Raw genomic sequence first — 25,035 nt, forward strand, 5'->3', positions numbered from 1 at the left:
ACAGACGCTCTCCATCCAATCTGACAGAGCTTGAGCTATTTTGCAAAGAAGAATGGGCAAAAATTTCACTCTCTAGATGTGCAAAGCTGGTAGAGACATTCCCAAAAAGACTTGCAGCTGTAATTGCAGCGAAAGGTGGTTCTACAAAGTATTGACTCAGGGAGGCTGGATCCAAATGCACGCCACACTTTTCAGATATTTATTTGTAAAAAATTTTGAAAACCATTTATCATTTTCCTTCCACTTCACAATTATGTGCCACTTTGTGTTGGTCTATCACATAAAATACATTTGTTTTTGGTTGTAACATGTAAAAATGTGGAACATTTCAAGGGGTATGAATACTTTTTTCAAGGCACTGTATGAGGCTGCCTCACTCCTGACCCTCTGGCCCTGTACTGATCACATGCACCCTCCCAAAAAAAAAAAAATAAAACCTTCTAGCAATACATACCAAACTGAGCATGTGCACAGTGTCTCCTAGAGCTCTGTACTATCAGTAGATGGATTTGGGACAGTAAAAGGGGAGGATCAGACAAGACAGGATCAGCCTTTTTACACAATGCAGAGGATTAACCCCTTTAGGTTCCACAATGAGTATAACAAGCTTGCTTTATACTGCATATACAGACTGATTTTACTGTTGTGGGTCTGGTAACACTTTAACTGGAAAAGTACCAAGCCAATACTAATCCATTAAAAAGACACCCACGTGTGTTAAATACATCTCTACTTTATCTTTGGATGTATTCAATCAAAATTTGGCCAGTTCAGCAGGGACACTGGGCACCTTGGTTGTACACAAGTCAATCTATCAACCTATTTTTTATTGATCTATTTTTCCCAAACAATTAGTGCCTCCAGCTCTAGCTGGCAGAACACAATAACACTGCAGGAGGGAGTCCTCCATCAACACTGACTGTGTAGATGGGGGAATTGAGCAATTTTCTTTCCTTCCACCCATTGTGTAAAGGAATGTGCATAATCTATGGCCTGCCTTAGTCCAGTTTTCTCATATTTCCTGTATTTTGTTTTTGGCGGGGGGGGCGTGCAGTAGCTTAACGTGGAGCTCCACCCAAAAGGGGAAGTTCCACTTTAAGCCTTTGTCCCACGTTCCCCATTAAGGAATGGCACCTTTGGGGAGCGGATACCTGAATTTGACAGGTACCCGCTCCCACTTCTGCTGCGATCGCCTGTAGCCTCTGCCCAATTTTTAATCACGTCCCTGTACAGAATTTATGCCTTTTTTAAAGTGCACTTTTATAAAGGGTTTTGAACAGATAAAATACTTTTTTTTTTTTTTTTTTTTTTTTTAACTTTTTTCTGACCTCTGGAACGGATTAATTGGTTTTCAATGCATTCCTATGGGAAACCGCATTACAGTTTATGAATTTTTCGCAGTACAAAAAGTCCCGCAGAACGCATTAAATTCATACATTCACATCAGTCCCTAACCCTCAAGGGGCGTACAGTCTAAGGTCACTAACTCACATTCATTCATACACATACTAGGGACAAGTTAGACAGGAGCCAATTAACCTACCATCATGTCGTTGGAGTGTGGGAGGATACCGGAATACCCGGAGGAAACCCACACAGACACAGGGAGAACATGCAAACTTCAGGCAAGTGGTGCCGTGGCTGGGATTCCAACCAACAACCCTAGTACTGCCTGGTGGAAGTGCTAACCATTTAGCCACATTGAATCTTCCTGTCAGTATATCTGGTTGCTCGTACATCCTTTAAATGGCAAGCAGACATACTGACAGATCTTCAGGAGACCTGCATGGCACCAGCGTTTTGCTGATCGCTGGTGCAACGCTCTACAGGGTCCTGCAGACAAAAATGATAAATGCACATTTTTTTTACCTGCAAACAAATGTGCACTTATTATTTTTGTGCATAAGGTGAACTTATCTTCTAGACTTCATGCACACTAGGTTTTTTTTTTTTTTTTTTTTTTTTTCAAACTCCTAGAAGCTGCTATTAGTATTTTTCTTTCTGCTCCTAGAAGCTAAATAGCGTTCTCCTATGTGTTCATGCACACTACTTTAGGCTATTAGCATTTTTTGAGCTTCAGCGTCTAGGAGCAGAAAACAAAACCTTTTTGTTTTTTGGAGCGTTGTTCCAGCAGAAAAAAAACACTAAATGCTCCAAAATGCTCCTAACTGTATTTACAGTACATGTTGAAGAAAAAAACTAGAAAAAAGCTAATAAAACACTAATGCTCCTAGACTATACTAAGAACCGCTATTACCAGTGTTTTCTATCCAGCGATTTTGAGCTTAAAAAAAACGCTTGTGTGCATGGAGCCTAAAGGGAGAGTTTGATTAAATGCTGCAGTTAGCAATAACAATGGAAATGTTGACACTTAGGGGTTTATTTACTAAAGCTGGAGAGTCCAAAATCAGACTCCCTTCTGCCTAGAAACCAATCAGCTTCTAACATCAGCTTGTTCAATGAAGCTTTGGCAATGAAACCTGGAAGCTGATTGGTTTCTATGCAGAAGGGAGTCTGATTTTGGACTCTCCAGCTTTAGTAAATAAACCCCATATTGTCTTTTATCTCCTTACATTGTCATTCTCTGAAATCTGTAGTCGTGGCACATTTCCTGCACACGAGATTGAGTTTAATCTATACACTGTTCATCCTGATATTTTCTAAAAATATGTTATGACTAACAATTGTCTTCAAAGAATGCCGGTCATTAGAAAGCCAATCTAATAGCATAATCTCATCTAATGCAGCTAGTAGCGTATGCTTTTATTGTCTTTGTATTTAGAGAGCGAAATCTTCATAACAAGTACTAAGGGTTATCAGATATCTATCTTCCCTTCAGTAATGTTGCCGTATTGATTAGAGGCTGTGCAATCATTAGCTAGATCCATACAAATGTCTGGCTATTAGGGACTTTGCCGTATACTTCTGTATATACTTGCTCTTTTCATTTTGTTTAAATTAGAGATCATTTTTATTCAGATGTTTATTTGTATTGATTTTTTTATTGCATTTTCTGTTTCTTCTAAGGACTTCCTAATGAGTCTTGTCTGATTCTGTGTTTTGGGAACACATATTTTAGGCTGCTCAGACTTTAAAACTTGCCAAGTTAATGGTGCAAAATCTCTACCTTGTTCATTTATATTCTTTCTGAGGAACAGAAAGAGTCAGCTAATTCGCTAGTAGGCCTCAAAGGAGTGATGCCCTACACCAACATCCCATGAAGCAAATAAGTAGAATATGACTTGACAACGTTCTGAAAATGCTGTTTGTCTGTTCATCATGCTGATCCTTTGGCTTCAGTTCTTTGTGAATCTCAGCCTGGAACAATCATGCAGCAAGTATAGTCAGATTTCTGATCTGCATGTTTGTTCCTCCTGGTTGGGAAATTATTCAGAAAGTCTGATGATTAGCCACAACAGACGGTGCCAACAATGGCAGGCTAAAGTGATGGTAAAGGATAACATTTTATTTTTTAAAAATAATAAACATGTTCTACTTACCAATGGTTTTGAAAAGAGCAGCACTGATCTTTCCCTTTTCATGGCTCCTCCCCCCAACCAAGTGCCCCCATAACAATCCGTTTGCTTTGGGAGCGCTCGTGTAGGCTCTTTCCCAAGCTGCACTCTGTGTGTCCTTTGACAGTGTGACTCGGCTCAGCCCTGCCCCCGCTCTCTCTTCACTGGCAGTGATTGACAGCAACAGGAGCCAATGGCCAAGGAAGAGAGACTCTGGTCTTGTGCACAGCACTGGATCGCGATTTGGCACAGGTAAGTATAAGGGTGTGCTGGGAAAGCTGCGTGCAGAAGGTTGTTTACTTTAATGCAGACAAAATGTTAAAGTATAACTAAAGGCAAACTTTTTTTTTTAGTTTTGGTTAGAGTGGAGATGGATTAGAACCCCTGTCAGGTAATATTGCTGTGCCCCTGTTAAGGAGATTTACATTTGTCCTGTGTACCATTCTCATTGGAAATGAAATTTAAAAGAAAATTACAAATTTTAGATTGTACCCAGAACAGTAGTAGAGGGGAAATTTTCCATTGGGGACGCTGGTGCTGACCGAAGTTATAACCCTCCATTACTCTATCCAGAGTGAAAAAAAAAGTTGTGCTTATAGTTCTACTTCAAAGTAAATAACATTCATCCTTTAGAATAGGTGCCAGGCTGCCATGGCGACTAGAAATTGCATCCTGATGCCTGTTTTGTTTTCAGCAGCAGGGATGTTATATCACCCAACACCTGGGACATGCAGTTCCTGGCGAAGGGCAGGTAGTTTCTTTGTGACATTTAGCCCTACTACCGCTCAAATGCTTTCACACACCCCGGTAAAGTGCCCAAATATCCCCCCCATTCCAAAGTATCCAGGGGTTCGCTTGCTTATCTGCGGGCCCGGCAGCTACATAGCTGGTGCTGCTGGATATCTTGTTCCTGACTTGGAAGCAACATGTATGACATATTTTCCGGGTCCCTGTTGTCAGTGTCCCGGCCATCAAGGTAATGCAGTGCAGTCTGTACTCCCCACACTTTTTGTCCCCTATGTGATGGAAAATAAATGTAAGTAAAAAAAAAAATGTTTTTCATTAATAAAATATTTAAGTTCTACCCAAGCACAAAAAATCCCCCCACCCCCACATATACTCATGTACAAACGCATGCGTCGGAGCGCTTACACATGAAAACATCCATTTCGATACATGTTACATCAGGGCTTAAAAAATACCAACCCACCCACTGCCGGCGCCAGGCTCAAGCATTCCCCACCAATGGACGCCCCGGATATGCAGCGCTGGGCAGCAGACCCAGTTCCAACATCCAAAAAAAAAATGTCAGCTCTGATGGTGTTTTCCCTTTCCTCCCCACACACCAGCATCCTGTGCATTCTCCGCCCCCTTCCCCAGCAGACCCACTGCCGCTCTGCGGACAGACTCGCCCTACCCCCGTCCATCCCCCGGCACCAATCCATGAGCACCCCTCCCCGCCAGTCTGCTGAGTGGCACCAGAGACAAGCAAGAAGGTGAGAAGAGTCCAGCTAGAAGCATGCCACACACCAAAAACTCCAGCCCCAACAACCTCAAGTGGCAAATCCCCACACAAAGGGACATGCATCCCCAAAACCACCCAGTGAGAAAGCCGTCCCACCCAGTAGCACCACAAACAAATGAGACTGCCCGACCCCCAAATTAATCAAATTTATAAAAAAAAATGGCTTCTAACCCTTTAGCTGGCTCCTAAGTTCAAACAAATTTGTGAAGCCTTGCTTTTAATGCAACCCTGTTAAATAAAATTCCAATCAGCTCTACCTGCAAAAAAAAAGAGTGAATACTTACCTATCCAGAAACCTATATGGGCTGCCAGAATACTGATCCATTCAAGAGAAATCTTCTTTTCAAATCCCTTGGAAACCCAAAACTTGGGAGTGTCAAGGGACTTGGTTCTCTGCAGTGCTCAATGGTTACTCCCTCATTCTCCAAATCACTACTTTAACATGAAGCTCAATAGGAGAAACCACTGAGCACTAAAGGGATTCAAGAAGATAGACATACACTACTGTAACATGAAGCTCAATAGGAGAAACCACTGAGCACTAAAGGGATTCAAGAAGATAGACATACACTACTGTAACATGAAGCTCAATAGGAGAAACCACTGAGCACTACAGGGATTCAAGAAGGTAGACATACACTGAAAGGGTTGGGTTTCCCAACAGACTTCAGCTAGGACATCTATTGAAAGAAACGGTTGAACATGTTAAGTGTTATCTAGAGATAACTGTATTGTAGCAGTCAATTCCCCGCTACCGTTTCTAATCTAGACATCTGGGTATCCCTTTTGCTTTCCTTTTTGTAATAAAGTACAGCTTTTCCCATATGCAGGCTCCTTGCTGCATGTTGCTTTCACAAACCCTGATATATAGGAATGTCAGAACTACAGATATGGACACATTTATTTCCCTTACAGCTCATTGAAACAATTCTTCTTTCCTCTTGGAAAGTGATGAAATGAGAGCAGTTGTCAAAGGCCTGCATGCCTATGGTGTGTCATTGAGTAAAGCAGAGAAAGTGTGAAGCCTTAAAGGCTTATGCAGATATGTGACAACCCTTTTGAAAAGCTATTTGCAGGGACTGCAAAGGGCTGCCTCATGTCTTCCTCTGAGCATGACCCACCCAAGTTAAAGTATAACTAAAGAAAAAAAGCTTAGTTATGGACAGAGCGGAGAAGGAATAGAACACCTGCAAGGCTTTTAATACCATCTCTATTTCTCTTGTTCCCAAATTTTGGGTTGTTCCCAGAACAATAATAGAGGGGTAATCTTCCAATGAGGATGCCAGTTCTGGTGACAACCAGGAATTCCCTCAGTTTGGAGGGATTTCCTGTTTTGGCTAATGGATACGACATTATGGATAATCTCCCCAATGGCTCTCAGATAGCAGGAAAAAAAGCCTGACAGGTTATAACCCTCCCTTACGCTATCCAAACTGATAAAAAAAGTTTGGCCTTTAGTTCTACTTTAATGGAGCCACAAGGCAACCACGTGCAATGCATGTGGTTGTGGCACAGCGGTTTGGCTTTTGAAGGCTAAAACAAGTACCGAGGAGGAGACATATCACCTCCCAGCCCCCTGTCAACCACTCTGAAAAGTGATCAGAGGTGGATATTTTTTCAGAGGGTGGTTGACAGGCAGCTGGGAAATGTGTCTTTCTCACTACCTGTTTTAACACTCCGAAATGCCAAACAACCTTATCGCAACCACATGTATTGTCCGCAATTCAACACAATACTGCCTGCTGAGTATGACAGGGGTTTACATTTTTACCATGAAGCATGTCTTTGTGCAGGTGGGTGGTAAAACCATTGTTCGACCACCTGTTCTAATTGCACATCTTAAAGAGCCTTAAAAGCTGTGTTGCAAAATGTTAGGATAATATTATTTTGTCCATAGCATTTTAAGATTTTCTTATTTAAATGATTCTGTTGAATCAAAAGCAAAATCTGATTTTTATTAAATATGCAATGAAATATGGTGGATATCAATTATTTTTCGCAGTTTCGCGTTAGTTCAAGTGCGACCTTTGCAACCGTGGTAGTTCCACCACTGGTGTCAGTAATTTTTTATTTTTGTTATTTTTTAATATTTTTATTTTTTCCCATTTTTTGTTTTTACAAATTTATTTTTTATTATTTTTTAGAAGCCGCATTGGGGGGCTTTGGTGAAATATCAGGGGTCTAAAGAGACCTCTGATGTTTCACGTTTGAGACAAAGAAATGAAGGACACAGCCCTCAGTCTCCTCCTGTACAGCCTCAGCTGCACAGAATGAATGGACAGGAATAGCTCTATATTGAACTTCTTATTCATTCATAAACTGGAGCATAGTAAACACAGTTTACTATGCCTCAGTTATGAATAAACAGAGTCAGTGATTGGTGCCAATCATACCTTTACTGATCCACTCCCTGCCCTCCATCCTGACAGATCTCCCGCAGCAGCTGAGAGAGGGGAGGGGGGGAAGCCGGCAGCTTTGCAGGGCATGAGGGGGGACCGGGGGAGTACACAGAAGCCCAATCACAGCAGGAGGTTGATAGAATTGTAGAGGAACCTTCAGCGGCTGCAGAAGAAAAATGGAAGGGATTGGTTCATCTGGCACCTCTCCTATCCAGGTGTGCAGGGGGCTGCATGGGCAATTGTGACCCCAGTACATATGCCCCTGGGTCCACGACTGTAATGCTTCCTAAAGCCTCTACTCCGATTCAAACCTACCTTGGATAAGGTATCATCACATAGACCCATTATGTATTTTTTTCTTCAGATCCATTGAAAAAAATACTATTTGTTGACAATAGTTACTTTTTTTTAAAATATGACTTTATTTTAGTTAGCATGGGAGAACAGATGTGTTTTGATCCTTGACATTTTCTACCATGAAGACATAATAGAGATCCAAATCTGTATTATTGGGCAGCATCAACATTACAGATCTGGATAAATAAGGCCCATTGTTGTCACATGACTTAAAATTTCCTGTAACCTCTTTGGGTGAATTCATATGGCTGTCAATGGTAGGGGTTACATTAGTATATTGGAAAATGTATGCGTTTCACATGACTACTTTTAACTCCTACAAAGAAGCAGGGACTTTATGGGGTTGCATTTCATTAGATGTTCAGACTCCAGCTCCACATGAATAGTTTGCAGTATCCGCCATATAAATAGATAAACTATTGTTACTTCTTTTGTTTTCCAATGTATAAGTTACCCTTTTGAGAAGGTTTGTTTGCTTTAAGTTAATGATTGTAAATGTAGAGTTCATAGAAAGCACAAGACTGCACAATGGACAGGGTGTCTTTTGTTCGCTTGTGAGTCACCTGTCCAGTAAACGCATTCTTTTACCTGGCCATATACTGTATATTTAGAGGATTGTGTGCTTGCTTTCCAGAACTGGACAAGACCATTTTCTTCAGGTTGGGGATGTTAACTAGTGCTTTGTAAACATCTGATGCTATAAAAGGATAGGTAATATAGTGGTTTTAGGCATAGCACATGAATTCACTAGCCTATGTGGCCAATCTAGAGCTCCTGTAAAGAGTATGGCAGTGGTACTGGTATATATTGTCAGAAGAATATTTATTACTTGGACTAATGTATCAGGCAGCGCAGTGGATGTGTTTGGGAATGTCTTTCCTAAAGCTTAACTAAATATTTATTATAAGCTGAGCGAGGAAGGGGTTAACCCTGCTCAGAATTAGCCTTTGACCTTTTGCTATCACTACGTTTGGTACCAACCAAGTAATGCTATACCAGGTAACTGATATGTAATTGATTATTGACAGGTTTACAAAATTTTGGCTAGAAGAAGTCCAGATGAGAGTTGGGTTGTATTCCGAAGATACACAGATTTTTCAAGACTTAATGACAAGGTAAGGAGTAAAGAGCTTACTATTTGCCAAGCTGTGCATTTGCAATGCTTAGGGGCACATACAGTTGTAGAAAAACTGCAGCAAAATAATGCAGTTTAAAGGCGAAGCAAATAAAAAAAAAAAAAAAAAAACACAAAAACAAAACATCTATACTCACTTCTATGCTGCAGCATCAGTCCCCCACCAGCACTAAGACCAAGAACTGAGCAATCACATGACTTGGTCCGCTTAGAGTGGAAAGAAGTGACCATTACTGCTTACCGAATGGCCAGGCAGGAGAGAGGGTGGGCACAGCTGGCTTTGGCTGTTACCTGTGCTGAATGTCGGAGCCAGCTGTCAATCGGGCAGCTAGTTAGATCCCGACAATATGGTAAGGATCCTTCAGAAGCTGGAGTGGCTCTATGACATCAGCTGACTTTAGCCTGTTATTGGCTAATTCTTAGTCACAGGAGTGCAAAATAAGTGCACTCCTGTGACCCAGAAGAGAAGTATGATCAAAAAAGCTTTGACCATACTTCTCTTTTAAAATTTATAGTGTATAATTGTTCCCATGGTATTTTATAAAATTCAGAAGAAAGCCAAAGAAGGGTCAGCCATATACACCCCAATATTTTGTAAGCAATAACAAATTACTTGAAGCTTATTAATGTTGGCCTTCAGGTTCAATTCTATGCAGGCAAATCTTCAGATACAACTTTCTCCCTGACTGCTCTGTTGGAAACAATTACCAAGCCTGTTCAAATCTTCCTGCCTGACAGATGCAGTTCTGCAGAGATTGGGCATATTAAAGCCACCCCTGGATTATGGCTGGACACATTTAGTGTGCACCCAGTCACGATTACCACAGTTAATGTGCAAACAGTCACCAGTAGCTGCAGCCACCAACAGCCTGTCATTGCAGTGTATGTCCTTGGTGGCTGCAGCTATATGCACACAGCTGTCAATCCCAGCTTCAGGAATCGGTAGATTCTTGCCACTTGGATTTACAGCGTGACTAAACGCCTGTGTGAATTGAGCTTTCATGCAAGAAGTGTGGGAAATATTTGAATGGAGTGCATTTACATGTAAGTAGTTACTTTGTTCTAACTTTGAAGTCTTATCAAATGTCTTTACATTGGTTTGACTATACTTAACTTTTACTAAACTGTTGTAATGCAAGGGTTGCAAACATCACTGAACTGTTTATTTTTGTTTTTTAATCATTTAGTTGCCTGCTTGACTTGTTTTCCCTGCTTTCATTCTATTCACGTTGTTTAGAGTCTTAATTCATTTGTGAAAACTAAATGTGTGTTTTAATCACTTCCAGCTTAAGGAAATGTTTCCCGGTTTCCGACTCGCTCTTCCACCAAAACGATGGTTTAAGGACAATTATGATTTAGATTTTCTAGAGGATCGACAGCTGGGTCTGCAGGCCTTTCTCCAAAACTTGGTGGCGCACAAGGATATTGCAAACTGGTATGACTGGCTATTACGTCTGCTTGATTTGTCTTTCACCATCTTGGGATCTGTGAATCTTTCTGATCTCTTGTTTTGAGTGATATTTCGTCCCACTTGTCGCAGTGTAAATTACAGTTCAGTGAAACTGGTAATTAGCTTTATAAATATTGCTTTGTGTTAGAGGGATTTGGAAAAAATGTGGCTGGTTGTTGGTTGCAGATTAAAAAACAGTTCTTCTTTTTGTTTCAGTTCCTCTTAAAAAAAAAAGTTAATGGAATTTGTGTATTACGCACAGCATATTCATGGAATTCATGAACAGTGTAATTTCATGCTTTATTCAATGACCACAATTTACAAAAAGTATCTGATGGAATTATTTTACAGTCTAATTGGGAATGTCTGTAAGACCAGTTATCTTAAAGGAAACCTGATTTAGGAGAAAATTGGTGGCTTCCATTGCTGACATGTTTCTAAACACGTTAATTGCCTGGTCGCTGGCTGAGTTCATGTATGCAGCTAATTGTGACATTAAATCTCCTATCTGTATGTTCATGCCAGTTCAGTGATCAAGACAGCCAGGGAGTTAGCATTTTCAGACATGTTGGCCTCCTTTTTTCTCTCTATTAAATTAATAGAAAGTAAAGTTAAAGTTGTGAGAGAAATGATGATAGAAGTATGGAGGGCACCATTGCTGACCTCCTCCTGAAAATGCTAACTGCCTGGCTGCTTCTGGCATCTGTATTTTTGAGTCATTAATCCAGAGCAATAATTAAACTACAAAAAAGTTATTTGACTAAACAAAAGTTCAGCAATGGAAGTCTCCTTTTTTTTTTTCTCAGTACAGGTTTTTCCATTCAGCCTCTTTCTAGAGTACCCAGGAAGACCCAAAGTCTACAGCCCTTGACTTTAAAAACACTGTCTTTGGCTAGGCAGTTAAACTGGTTCTAAAGTCACAAGGTTTTTTACCTTAATGCATTATCTGCATTAAAAAAACAAACATTTTTACTAGCTGTTTACTTCCCCCCAAATACTTACCTAAAGCCTGTATCGATCAAGCGCTGTGCCCGTCTGCAGCAGCGCTGGTCTTTCTCTCTGAGCAGATTCATAGCAGCAGGAGCAGGTAAATATAACATCTTTTTTTGCTTTAGGTTAAAAAAGGAGGCTTTACAATCCCTTTATAACTTTGGCTGTCCCTTCACTATCAGTCCAAATCTGTGATGGGTGACCAATGATTGGGTTCAGGAGCCAGATTTCTAGGTGAAGTCAGTATCTGCATAATAGGACATCTCGGCATTCTAGAAAGAAGCAGAGACGTCGGTTACATTGAAATGGCATTTAACACCAATTCTTTTTTAATGTTGAGTAGTTTGGGGAAGAACATTTACCACAACCACGATGCTGACTTTTATATTCCTCTAAAACCTAAAACCACATACCACTGACTACCAAAGCAGACCTTCACTCAAAAGTAAGAAGATTATTCAACCTCTCCAAACGTTTTTGAGGGTTTTTAAATTATTCTTGACAAGTATCATTCCCATTTCCTCAATTCTTCTCTAGGGAAGAATGACATATACTTAGGTACACCCCCTGTCCACAGGCTCCTGGGAAATGCCACACATCCTGGGAGGCTGCAGGACCAGTCCTGCAGCACCGTGTGATCTCACACACTCACAGCCGAGAGTTGGTTGTGATTCCTCAGGAAGTCAGTCGACTTCCATATCCAAAATGACAGTACCAGGGACCTGCCGGAGTAAGACGTAGTGGCTGCAGGAAGACGCTGCTGGACCCCAGGCACTGGTGAGTAATTTTTAACTGATTTTTTTATTTATTTTAAGTCAGCAGCTCCAGTATTTGTAGCTGTTGACTTTTATTATTGTTACTATTTTTTTAAAGACTGAAATTCCTCTTTTAAATAAGCCAATTTTGTAAAAAAAAAAAAAGTCTGGCTACATTAAAATGGTTATAAGTATTGAATCCTGATTTCTATGTTCTGGCGTTGTTACTTCATGTCATCCAGATTCAAGAAGCACTGCAAGTAGAGCAAGTATTGAATAGCTTACTGTTTTTGTTTTTTTTTTCAAAGCTGTCCCAGCAGAAGACTCCCATGCCCGCCTAGAGGCTGCATTTAAAGACAGCTATAGATGAGAACAGCAGTCTCTGTACAGTGGTTACTCTGGATGTTCAATTAGCAAATGTCACACTACAGTACCTGCTGTCTACAGTGCTGTAGTGATGGGATGAGGGAGCTTGTCAGTCACTGTATTGGGACCACTGATCTCTCCCATAGTGCAGCAGTCTTCCTCTGCAGTCCCTGGACAGGGATCGTAAAATGGTAAGCTATTTACCACATAATGCTTTGATGCAGCCTGGTTTTATACTTTAAAACTGCAATTGGGCTTTAAGTAAGTGATGCTTGTGATGGACGTTGCAATAAACCGTGGCCACTTTCACCAGCTTCTGACAAATTACTGGTCAAACTCCCATAAAGAAAGGGGGATAATTTAATGTAAAGTCAGTAAAATGTGTAAGGGCCCACATTAAGCTTGGCCCTTTTCCTTCCTACCTTCTGATCCCTCCTTTTGGTCATTGGGCTGCTCATTGTCCTAGAAGACCAATAGGTTCAATTTTGAGGGGGGCATGACTAAACTCAGCCTTTGCAGAAAAAGTCTGGATGTGCAAATACTGTACCATTCCTTGGATTTGAAAAGATCATTTTGCATGAATTAAACCCACTACAGTAACTTAATAGCATTCTCAAGTTTTTATTTAACCAAACTAAATCAGAAGAATGAAGTGTCCTAGTTTAATTTCTATGTTGGAGCATGAAGCCCATGGTCAGATTTTACATGTGTTACAGTTAACATGCCCAATGCTTATGCTATAAGTCTTGTGCCATAGCGGTTTTATCTAGTTCATGTTTATAAAAAAAAAAAGAAACTTGTATTAAAGCAGAACATAACTCTCTCAATCTGTTGGCATTTTTAAATACATGGGAAGGTAAGTTATATTTACTTTTATTAACTTTTTTTTTACATTTCTTCAGTTGCTTCCTGGTTTCCAACCTAGGCCAAAATATCATACATCCCAGGAGCCGTTATGGCATTTTTCCTTGGAGGATGGGTTTTGTCAGCTAAGTGCATCCTCCTGCCTGCATGCCTGAGCTAAGGGCAGATGGATTCCAGGACGTAAATGCTACATGAATCATTTGCCCTTACTCTAGTTGGTCATGGTTAGAAATGCTAGGGTGGGGGGTTTTTCAAGGTGATTTCTCAATAAAATAAAGCATGGAGTCATAGTGTAGTTGGATAAGTGAGTTTGCTTTGAATATTAAAAATGGATAAATAGTGTTTTCAGTTTATGGTGCTCAAATACTGCTAGGTTCCTCTTTAAGGGAATATCTTTTTTAAAAATTATATATATTTTTTTTAAAGACTGAGATTCCTCTTCAATAAGTGTTTTATGTTAAAGCCTGATTGTAGGTGGGCTGGCAGTTGTCTTTTGCGGAAGAATTGCAGAATGCACAAATGAAAAGTGCAGCATCCCCATTGAAGGTTTTTCTGTGAACAGGTTGTCTTGACCTTCGACCTACTACTCATATTTATTACATCCTTTCTGGCCTATCTGTTATCGGTTTAAAGCTTTTATAGTTGTCAAACGAATTTTAATCTAGATGAAAATAATAACCATTATGACCACAATGCAATGTAATATTCCTTCTATTGTTTGAAGCCAAATAGTAATTTTATACGGTTCATTATTATACTCTGTAAATAAGACATTAAAATCATTGACATCTTCTCACCCTCTAAAAATCTTGGTAGATGAAAACTATAAAGTGGACGTGTAAGAATGAAGTCCCAGATTAGATGAAAACCATTCAGTGTGAAATAGACCTTTTTATGATCTTTTTAATAGGTTGGTGTAAGCAAAACATCTTCAGAATGTTCTACAGGCCTGTGGTGTGTGCATGTAAAACATTTAAACTGAAACACTAAAGCTGGCCATACATGGATCAAGTTTTAGCCAATTCCCACTGAAATGTCCAAAATTCGTTAAGTGGGCGACCTTGTGTGTACCACCCGGCTCTACATAAGTCAATTTTTTTCAATGTGGAAGGAGTCAGGAGGAAAATTCTCATGTGGAAAAATATGGGCTGAGTGGCAACTGCAGCCAGTCAGATACAGTCACTGTTCAGGTATTCTGGCAGCCCTAGGTGCCCAATGTCAAAATACAATAGCTGGTGCTGCAAATCCGTCCGTCTGTGTTGTTTGGTATGGATAGTAGAATTGAGTAATACATATAAATGGTTTTCAGGTGCTCATAATTTTAGATGTAGACCATTTATTATTCAATACATACTGTATCCAAAATTTATCAGATTGTGGGCCGAATGTCATATAAAACCTAGGTCTGACCGTTTGATGCATCACGCTGTGAGAGTGACAAAATGGAATCTGCAGTGGGTGTGTTTAAATATAACTCTCCTTCATTAAAATGGATAAACAAAAGGGGTTCCCAGAATTCCAGATACCTGCTAAATGAGAGTGTGTATCTTTAAAATATGGACTATATTCTGTAGCGCAATAATGTGGTACTATGATGACAGCTCTTTGAATATCAGGGTCCTTTTTTATATTTTAAAATCTTGTGTGTTTTTTTTTTTTAATCTTGACTTGATAATGGCCACTTTATAAGCCAAAACACTTATGTTTTTGTCTAATGCATTATAAAGGCAAGTGTTTTTTTCCCCCACTTTTTATTATAATACAGCATATTTTATGTTTGTACACAAAGTGTATATCAGGTTTTTTTTTTTTTATTTTATTTGTTGTTTGAATTGTTAGGCCTCATGCACACTGGGTGTTTTGTTATCTGTCCTAGACACCTTTCCTCCTGGCAGCAGTGTTTTGGCAGAAAAACGCTTGCCACTTGCAAGCAATTCGGCGTTAATCATTTTATTGGCCATAATATTTTTTTCTGGTCATAGAAATGATTTAACTCTCAAGTGCTAAATGCAGCTAGGTTTAACATGCGTTTACAGGCGCCAAGCATTTTTTTCTGCAAAAACACTGCTGCTCCTGGACATGCTGGCGGTGAGTTTCTAAACGCCTATGTGTGCATGAACACATAGGCTATAATGCAAGGGTGTTTGGAAGTAGAAAAAAAAAACACACCAGGTGCCGCTAGGATCAGAGAAAAAAAACTTCCACTGTGCAAGAGGACTTATATTAAAAATAAGCTGCAATACAATAGAGCAAAAAATACATAATACTTGGTAAACCGCAAGGATAGCAGTAAACACTGATTTGAAGTTCTGGCAACCCCTCTGTTCAAATGATTTTAGGGCCTGTTCACCCCAGAGTGGGGTGCAGGAAACCCGTGTTCTGTGTGCATTTTCTGCATGGAGTTCAAAACACACTGGGATGTCGGTTTATTCCTAACGACACCCAAAATGCATATTGCAAACGCTGTGCATTTGCCTGTACTGTGTTGCAGTTGTGATCCAGTTGCAGTGCATTTTTAAAAGTAGAGCATGCAGTGCTTTTTGTGCGATCCAGTGCAATTTCATCCCAATCAAATGAATGGGTTGAAAACTGCACTGCACTGAATCGTGCAGGAATGCAAACTGCGTTCCCGTATGATTCAGGTGTGAACTGGCTCAGAAATGTGTGAGAGAATGGGGAAAAATGAAGGAAAATACATGTATTATTTTGTTTGAAACCATAAAATAAATAAACTTGATAGCAGCATATTTCCCATATAGGACACAACTATGCTCACAGAAAAGATGTTCACATTAGCAGCAATGGCCTGTCCCCTAAGAGGGTGGAAAGAGGTCACTTGGAAATGTCTTTGCTGGGAACAGTGTCACACAGTGGCTCTTGTAGTATAATAGGTCTTTACAGCGGGGAAGCACATGAATAATTGCTCTCTCCTTTTCAGACTGTTGTGACTACGTGGGCTAGCATCTCTCCCCATAACAAGGAACAGTGTAGTTTGATTTTGGCAAGGATGACAGTTTGAGTTAAGTGCTGCATAAAATATGATTCTGTGGGAATTCTTCCCACGTCACTCTCCCTGAAAAAGGCCTGTACACTATCCCCTGATGGTAACACATCCTGTACATTATATTGTGCTGATCCTTATTTGCTGACCTTGGGCTAACTTGACAACCTGTACTGCCTTATGTCCAGGGAGCCACGGCAGTACCTTCTGCAATTTATTGTTTCAACTGTTTTGCTTTATATTGAGTTCAGTTGTCTTCAGTGATAGCTTCAGAGAAGGGACTACCAGTAGTGTTTTAGTGGAAGCAGGTGGAAATTCTCAGAATTTACAAATAAAAAACACTTCTTTATTCAAAGCAAGGATCACTGGGGTTGATTTTACTAAAGGAGTAGAGGCTGTTCAACTAGCAATGTTTATGCTGACTTTGCATAGTGAGGACTCATTTACACCATCTATGCAGATTGGTGCATATGGCATCTAGAAAACAATTGTTTGTGCCCATTTCACACCATAATGCTGCAGTGAGGTGTGGTGCCGTGCACTGCATACAAATGCAGCCTGTCTGCATTCTATCACTATGGAACTCACTGCAGTGCATAAATATGAAGACATTATGGAATTTATTTACTAAAGCTGGAGAGTGCAAAATCAGGCTCACTCCAATCGGTTTCTAACCTCAGCTTGTTGAATTACGCTTTGGCAATAATACCTGGAAGCTGTTTGGTTTCTATGCAGAAGTGAGCCTGATTTTTCACTCTCCAGCTTTAGTAAATAAACCCCTAATTGTCATTTGTGACACTTCGATTAAAAAAATAAAATAAAAGGAAGTTAACAGTGTGATTCATTGTAATAACTCATTTCACAACCCCTACACAATACACACCAGCGTGCACCTGTGAGCTGATGTTAACCAACTCCAAAGACATGCTGGAAGGTTAATTGGATCCTGTCTAAATTGGCCCTAGTATGTGTATGTATAAATGTAAGTTAGGGACTTTTTAGTCTTTATAACAAATTGAGCCCAGTTCTATCCATGGGCAGTCAACAATAGACTTCAATGCTGTGAACTTTAGAAAATAGTTAGCTTGTCTTTATTCTACTAAAATCTATTTATTGCTATGGGTTAGTGGACTTTGTACACCATCGTTGATCCTGAAGGAGTAAAAACATTGCTAACTGGAGATTCAGGATAACTGCACCTAATTAAAGCTCAATTCCAGACAAAAACTGATTTTTACTATACAGAAGAGTTAGAACATGTCAGGTTTTTTTGTTTTTTGCTTTTTATGTCCCTACTGGGGAGATCTAATTTCAGTTCCTGTCCTGCTGACAGTGTGTCATCCGGACATGATGGGATATCTCCTAGATAGGGGCAGAGGAGATGGCAAGAAATATATTTTTATTTTGTAGAGTGGATAGGGGTTAGAACACCTATCAGGTTTTTATTTTGAAGTTAGAGACTTGGTTAGGGCCTGTATTGAATTGTTTCCAAAACATTCAAAATTATATAATCAGAATGATGAGATGTTTTTATTTCTTTTTCTGTTCCTGGTGACACCTCCACCTTCTTATTTCTTGTCCTGGTGTCACGGCATGGGCACAGACAGCAATTCAAATGAAAAGGTTCTGACGCTCTCATTCTGTCCTAAACTTTAAAAAAAAAAAAAAAGTTTGGGATAAGATTCGATAAGGTTAGACTTAAAATGCCTAATAACGTTTTTGGGTGGAATTACTTTAACATTTCATATTATTTTTTGTTGTGTACAATATGAAAGTATAGTAAGAAGATGTTTTTTTTTTTCTTTTTTTTCAGTGCCCCGGTGAGGCTGTTTCTCTGCTTAGATGACCCTCCTGGTCCTTTTGATAGTCTAGAAGAGAGCAGGGTGAGTACTCCTGTTTTTAATTAATTTTTATATTGGCTTCTTTATTATCTTCCTATTTTATTGCAGGCTTAGGAAGCTGTGGCTCCACAGCTTGGCTTATATGAGATGAAGAAGCATGCTGGGATCTGTAGTTCCAGAGCAGCTAATAAGCCACAGGCTGACTAATCCGATGCCTTCTTTTCTGCCGTATAATGCCGCCTTCTATGCCTTATGCCTTAATGTTAGCAGTTTTTTTTTACACATTTGACTGAACATTGCTGTGCGCTTAGGCTTTCTGCGAGACGTTAGAAGAAACAAATTACAGACTTCAAAGGGATCTTGCCGAGAAGCAGAAAGAGCTGGAAACCATGAAGAAGCTGTTAAATGAGAAACAGCTGCATATACAGACCCTGGAAAGCCAGATTCAGTGAGTATTTCCCATTAAACTGCGAAGTCTGAGGACATTTCCTGGCCACCATTTCACTACTCTGCGGGCTCTTTACTTATAAATTATTGGAGTTATTTTCAAATTCTGGAAGGAATTGCCTCATTATTGTCTTTTGGTTCTGTGTAAGCCTCGGCAATACTGGTGTTTACAGCTTCTGTAGGTCACCAGATGGTCATACACCTAGGATAGGAATCACTTTAATGTGGTCTGAATGTGGCCCTAAATAGAAGCAACATTTGTGTTACTGTTAGCCACAGTTGTGCTTGGAACAGATGTACTGCAAACATTTTAGGAGTGAAACCTAAATCTGTCACATTCTTTGCTGCATATGAGCTAAAGATGTTGAGCATCACTGCCCTGGAATTAGTACATAGTCCAAAAGAGAAAAAAACTAATGGCAACTTCCTACTAAATACAGGGCAGTTTGTGACTCCACTCTTAAAATTGGTCTCCCCAGCCTCGGGTGCAGGCTGTCTGGCTCAATCAAGACCCACTCACCCTGGATACAAAGAAAATTACAAGAGTTGCTCTTTGCGATACAATTCCACTGTAAATGTTATTGTGTGACATTTGTAGGCACAACCCACCTGGGCCCCCCACTGGTGCCCAATCTGCAGTATGGGGTCCTCATGCCAACCTTTCATACATGCTGTACAGCCCTTGGATCTTGGCAATCACTTCTGGGAGTTGGATCACTGCCTTGTTAAAGGGCTGTGTTGCTAGAGAGCACAAGCAGTCTCAAATAGCATATTCCCAGTCTTTGTCTCCTACAGAACTTCCCCAGTCCTTGTCTCCTACAGAACTTCCCCAGTCCTTGTCTCCTACAGAACTTCCCCAGTCCTTGTCTCCTACAGAACTTCCCCAGTCCTTGTCTCCTACAGAACTTCCCCAGTCCTTGTCTCCTACAGAACTTCCCCAGTCCTTGTCTCCTACAGAACCTTCCCAGTCTTTAACCACTCTGGTAGCACATCCTTTCTGAGCATCTGCTGAAGGATGTCCATGCCCTCTGATTGTCTTCTGTAGCATTACATATCCTGAATATTATGTGTAACCCCATGATGATATCTGGGGCCACAACTGAGGCATCCCTATACCTTATGAGAGTTGAACACCACTCCTTTACAGGGAGGAACCTGGACATGCTGTGCATGGACATGTAGCAAAATAAAGTTCACAGCGATATCATGTCGGAGTGCAGCTGCCATGAGTTCTTTTCCTTATACATAGGGTTTTAATTTGGGATAAATTATTTTAAATTTTTAAATCATGTGAGCCTTGTATTGTTTTAAGACAAACTCCAGCCCCCCTCCCCCCCCCCTTTTTTTTTTTTTTTGGCTTTGCCCTTCCTCTGGCACTGCTATTTTCATTGTGATGACCCATGTGCAAATGTGCCAAAGGGATCTTTGATTCCTGGAAGAGCCTGTAGGCACATCTGGGCACATGCAGGAGATTCCCCATGCATGTGCAAATACAGCAAAGGTTTGGATCTTCCAGAACAGCTGTCTTTGTGCAGGTTTGCTGTAGAGCTCAGTTAAGAGCTGCAGCACATTTGCGCACACACACACGAACACAGAATACAGGAGGAGGAAGTACAGGGGGGACACAAACTTCTTTCTCTCTCCTAGGCGAGAAATGCAAAAATACAGATTTGTGTTATTTTTTTTTATTTAAAAGATTTTTGTGCTGCAATCAATATCCAAATCTGAGAGTGGGAAGTGGCAGAAGGCAGGGCAAAATTAAAGTTAGTTTAGGGCAGTGGTCTCTAAACATTTCATTCAAAGGGCCAATTTACTGTACCTCTGACTTTAGGAGAGCCGGATTGTGGGCAGTAGGGGTAGAAAATGTCCCAGGCCCAGCATCAGTGAAAATAAACACGGCCTCAGGGTTGATGGTCAGTAAAAGGAAGAGTATTGCCCCATCATTGGTATTAATGGAAGGAATAGTAACTCAACATTGGTATCAGTGAAAGGAATGGTGCACCATTTTTGGTGTCAGTGGAAGGAATAATACCTTTTATCATTGGAAGAAATAGTGCCCCATTATTTGTATCAGTGGATGAAATAGTGCACCATTGTTGGTGTCAGTGGGAGGAATAGTGCCCCAAAGGCCGGTTAAAGGCTGGCAAAGGGCCACTGCCGGGCCACAGTTTGGAGACCTCTGATTTAGGGTAAAAGTTTGGTTGAATGAAAACATGGTCACAGTGTTAGTTACACTGAGCAGCATGTCTGCTCACCTTGCTTTAACCATAGCATAAGTAGTTTGCCAGGCTAACTTATCAAAGATATGGTAGGGGTCCTAAATGTAGGTTGCCCAGTAGAGTAGGGAGCTGTGCTAGTTAACGTTGCTTCATTTCCTGAACGGTACCTCCACCTCACTTGGTAGCTTGGAATCCACAGGTTCCTCCTAAACCCTTACAGACCTGTGGAAGTCCATGTCATGGCAGGGTGTGGAGATATCATCCTCTTTTTCATTACACATAGATGTCTCTGTGTAGCTTTTAGCTTTTGGAAAAGATAAACATTGGTTGACTTCCAATATTGTTGCCAGAGCATGGGTAAGTATAGCTACAGGAAAAGGCCACCAACAATTCCTGGACTGAGCACAAGAGAGGATATTCATGCTTATATCCACTTTATTTATTAAACCAATCAAAAGGCCTGTATGTTATCTACAATGACCAATTGGCTTCCAGCATGCATGTCCTAGCGCAGTTTGAAAATAAAAAACATAAGCAGAATGGAAACCTCTTCTTCTTTTTTTTTTTTTTTTTTGAGATGTTAATAAATTGGATACATTGGGCCTCAATAACTAAAATGTCCCAGAAAAAAACTGCTTCAGGCATTCCGACATCCATTATTGACAACCAATCAATTTTTCCCATTGCAATATGGGGAAATGAATCTGGCTGCAATAGGGCAAAACAGCCTAATACAACTGTTTGATTCGCTTGATCTGATAAACAGTGTTTACCTTAGTGAATGATGTCCCCAATATATTTTGAACAAAGGATAAAAAAAAGTCTGCAAAAAAAAAGCCTTTACTACTAAAAAAACCAAACTGATATATTGGGCCTTTTCACATTTCAAAAAAAATTAATGGATGAAGAATGAACAGCAAAACATTCCTAAGGGTAAACGGATGATCATCTATTTACATCTGCATCCATTCAGGTCCAATATTTTTTTCAAACTGAACAAGTCTTTATTTTTGTTCCATTTAATAAAATCGAAGACGAACTAAATAGATGTAAACGGACAACAGTCTGTTTTTTTGCATCAATTTGTGCATTAGTTGTTAGGATCCAGCATATGCCGGCATCCGAACATCCTTGACTCCTCCCTGCTGTCAGCATTGTGAATTTTAGGCAGGACCTGGAGCTAAATTTTTTTAAATGAATTAACTGAACTTAAAACTGCATTGATGTTCAATTCCTATGCAGTTCCGAGCGCCGGGCAAGAAGTTTTTCTGTACATTTAGCTCTATTGCAGCCAAGCAGCATGGTTTAGAGCTAACTGTTGACTCTCCTGTAAAAGCAATTTGGGCGGCTAACTAGTTGCTGGATTGTTTTTACAAGCAGCGGGAGGGGAAGCCTTGCATAGCTTTAATGGGCTTTCCAGGGGTGAACTGACCATTGGGGATCCGTTTGTCCCAATCCTTCACCTCACCAAACACCACTAGTGGGCTCTGAGAGCTGACAGCTGTGATTGGCTTTAGAATGGAGGATAGCGGCTCCTCTCAGCCAATGACAGGCAACAATCTGACGTCACGCAGAGAAGGTCTTGCCTAGCTGTGCAGGGTTCCTGGCAGCGGCTGGATACTGTGCATATCCTGTGTAAAGTGCCGGGGGACGGAGGTAGGCTGGGCTTGTAGTATCCTGGTCTGTGTGGATGTAATTCACTGACAGAGCAGCATTTGTAATAAGTGTGCACCAGGTGGCTGCAATGACTGCTCTACACAATGCTTTTCTCCTATTCTTCTGTGCCCTCATTGCCCAGGCAGCAGCTAAGAGAGTGACCGCAAGCTTGGCTGCCAAGTAACCAAACAGCAAGCTATTTGGGGGGGGGTTGGGGCAGGTTTATGATGTGTGCCCAGCCATCCTCCTCCACCTGTTATTTTCTGTTATTTTGAGGACTCAGTGCCAGCTGTCCTCCGCCTATCCCTGTGCAAGCTCGGTGCCCAGCCATCCTCCTCCGCCTATCACTGTGCAGGCTCAGTGCCCAGCCGTCCTTCTCCGCCTATCACTGTGCAGGCTCATTGCCCAGCCGTCCTTCTCCGCCTATCACTGTGCAGGCTCTTTGCCCAGCCGTCCTCCTCCGCCTATCACTGTGCAAGCTCAGTGCCCAGCCGTCCTTCTCCGCCTATCACTGTGCAGGCTCATTGCCCAGCCATCCTCCTCCGCCTATCACTGTGCGAATAAAAAAAAATTTGCAACACCCACCAATTTATGCTCTAGGGCCTCTGCTTAAAAAAAAAATCTATAATGTTTGTGGGTTCTAAGAAATTTTCTAGCAAAAAATATTGATTGTTACTTGTAAACAAAAAGTACCAGAAAAGGCTTGGTCTTCAAGTAGTTAACATAGTGGACATCGGAGCTTGATTTGGCTGCTCCACATGCACTTGTACTGAGCATCCATGTCATTCCTTAAAGCACCTCGGCCTAATAAAAAACATCAACCTTTCTTGCTATCAATAAAGACATTATTTAAATACAGTTTTGGTTAAAATTATTTTTTTTTCCATCAGGTCAACTAGATTGTCATGAGGGACAAGTAGATTGGGACCCCAATTTAGTCCCTCGGACAAGTAGCTTTTAAAACATTTTCCACACCACCTGAATTGCAAGCTGAATCCTTTTGTCTTTGAAAAAACATGGCTGAACCAATGATGCCCACGTGAAAGGGGCCTTATAGTTTAGCATCAATTTGTTCCATTGCCAGTTAGGATACAATCTATGCAGTTAATAAATATATAACTGAATTACATTTATGTCATTTATAACGCATTTTTACAGTTATTTAAAAAAAGTGTAAGTAACTGAATCTGATTTGGTATCAGTCTCCTGCACTGCAGCACTCCTGTACAGCACCTCTCAGACTAGGAAGGGGAGTGGCAAGCACTGGGAGCCACATGCAACTGTACTGACAAGAAGTTTATGGATAGCAGGGGGGTGATCAGACAGATGAGGTCAACAGTCTGTTGCTGTTCTTTTATTGTCCAATTACATGCTGGGGGTGGGAGATGACACCACTGCATTCCTGTCACTGAAGAAGTGGTGTCATTCTCCCGATTGTGCTCTGTAAAGACTCAAAACGTGATTCTCAGAAATACAAATCATGTGGCAAGTAAACAGTTCCCATATATGTGCTTCATCTGTGTATTTATCTGTTTCCCTGGATTCCAGTTGTAACATCCTTATTCAAAAATCAAAACTGATTCTTTGTAGGGAAACGAGTATGGGACACAGTAAGGCACGCAGACCTTCCAGAGAGGAGAGTGAATGCAGTGGTGAGGTGGAGTCCTCCGCCATTGAAGCTGATCAAGTTGCCTCTATAGAGAATGGGTAAGTTATACCTGTGTTGGGGTTTTCCCTTGTAAAAATGGAGTAGAATGGTCTGAAGTCTAGACAATGGCTGGAAAAGAATGAGAATGCCTGCAGCAGATGTGTACCTACTGTTACATTTGGCTTATGAGGAACTGTATAAACAGATGTGCAACACTGACTACATGGGATTTGTTTGTTTTTTAATGAGCAAAATTGAGAGAGAATGGTCACAGAGCAGACTGTGATAATAGTACAGGTACTAGAGGATGGGTTACCAAGACCATGCTGCATAAGATAGGTAAGAATCCAAGACAACTCACAAAAGCATCACTTATAGGAGCAGATTACCAGTACACAGAAGGGCAGTTAAAATACACCTATACTTCAACACTGCCATAAAGCTTTGTTAAAGTGCAATTAAAGAAAGGATACTTGCCTTCCAAATGCTCCCACACCAGTGCTGGCATTTTCTCTTGTGTGCTGGGTTTTGGGCCTTTTTCATTGGCCAGCGCAGGATGGTGTCATCCCGGCACACAAGATTGACGTGGGTTGGCTACATTTTAGCGCACAGGATCGGCCTGGCCACTGTAATGGCCCTTTAACTTAGGTCATCCATCAGTCTTGCAAATAAGGAATGAGGAACAAATGAGAGAACAGAGCGCCTTGCCAGAGAAGACTGTGATGTAATCCAATGCAACATGCTCTGCTGGTCACGGCACTGCCTTTGTTTCATGAATGAGAATGAAAAGGTGCATGCACTATTAATGTAAGCAACACACAGTTACTGCAGTATTCATAGAAAAGGGGCACTGTGCGGGATTTAGGC

General features: G+C 40.8%; 1 protein-coding gene across 1 annotated transcript in view; it reads left to right on the top strand.

Annotated features, from left to right (window-relative positions):
* SNX16 (sorting nexin 16) overlaps window positions 1-25,035 on the top strand; it is a 52,092-nt gene that overhangs the window by 13,564 nt on the left and 13,493 nt on the right. Inside the window, exons 3-7 of the mRNA XM_089660982.1 lie at window positions 8,825-8,911; window positions 10,218-10,366; window positions 18,171-18,240; window positions 18,510-18,646; window positions 24,111-24,227. Coding sequence (XP_089517108.1) covers window positions 8,825-8,911; window positions 10,218-10,366; window positions 18,171-18,240; window positions 18,510-18,646; window positions 24,111-24,227 — 560 coding nt within the window. The remainder of the gene's footprint in view (window positions 1-8,824; window positions 8,912-10,217; window positions 10,367-18,170; window positions 18,241-18,509; window positions 18,647-24,110; window positions 24,228-25,035) is intronic.

The sequence above is a fragment of the Staurois parvus genome, unplaced genomic scaffold, assembly GCF_062004578.1.
Source record: "Staurois parvus isolate SC_StPar_1 unplaced genomic scaffold, SC_StPar_1.0 ptg001302l, whole genome shotgun sequence".
Taxonomy (NCBI): Eukaryota; Metazoa; Chordata; class Amphibia; order Anura; family Ranidae; genus Staurois; species Staurois parvus.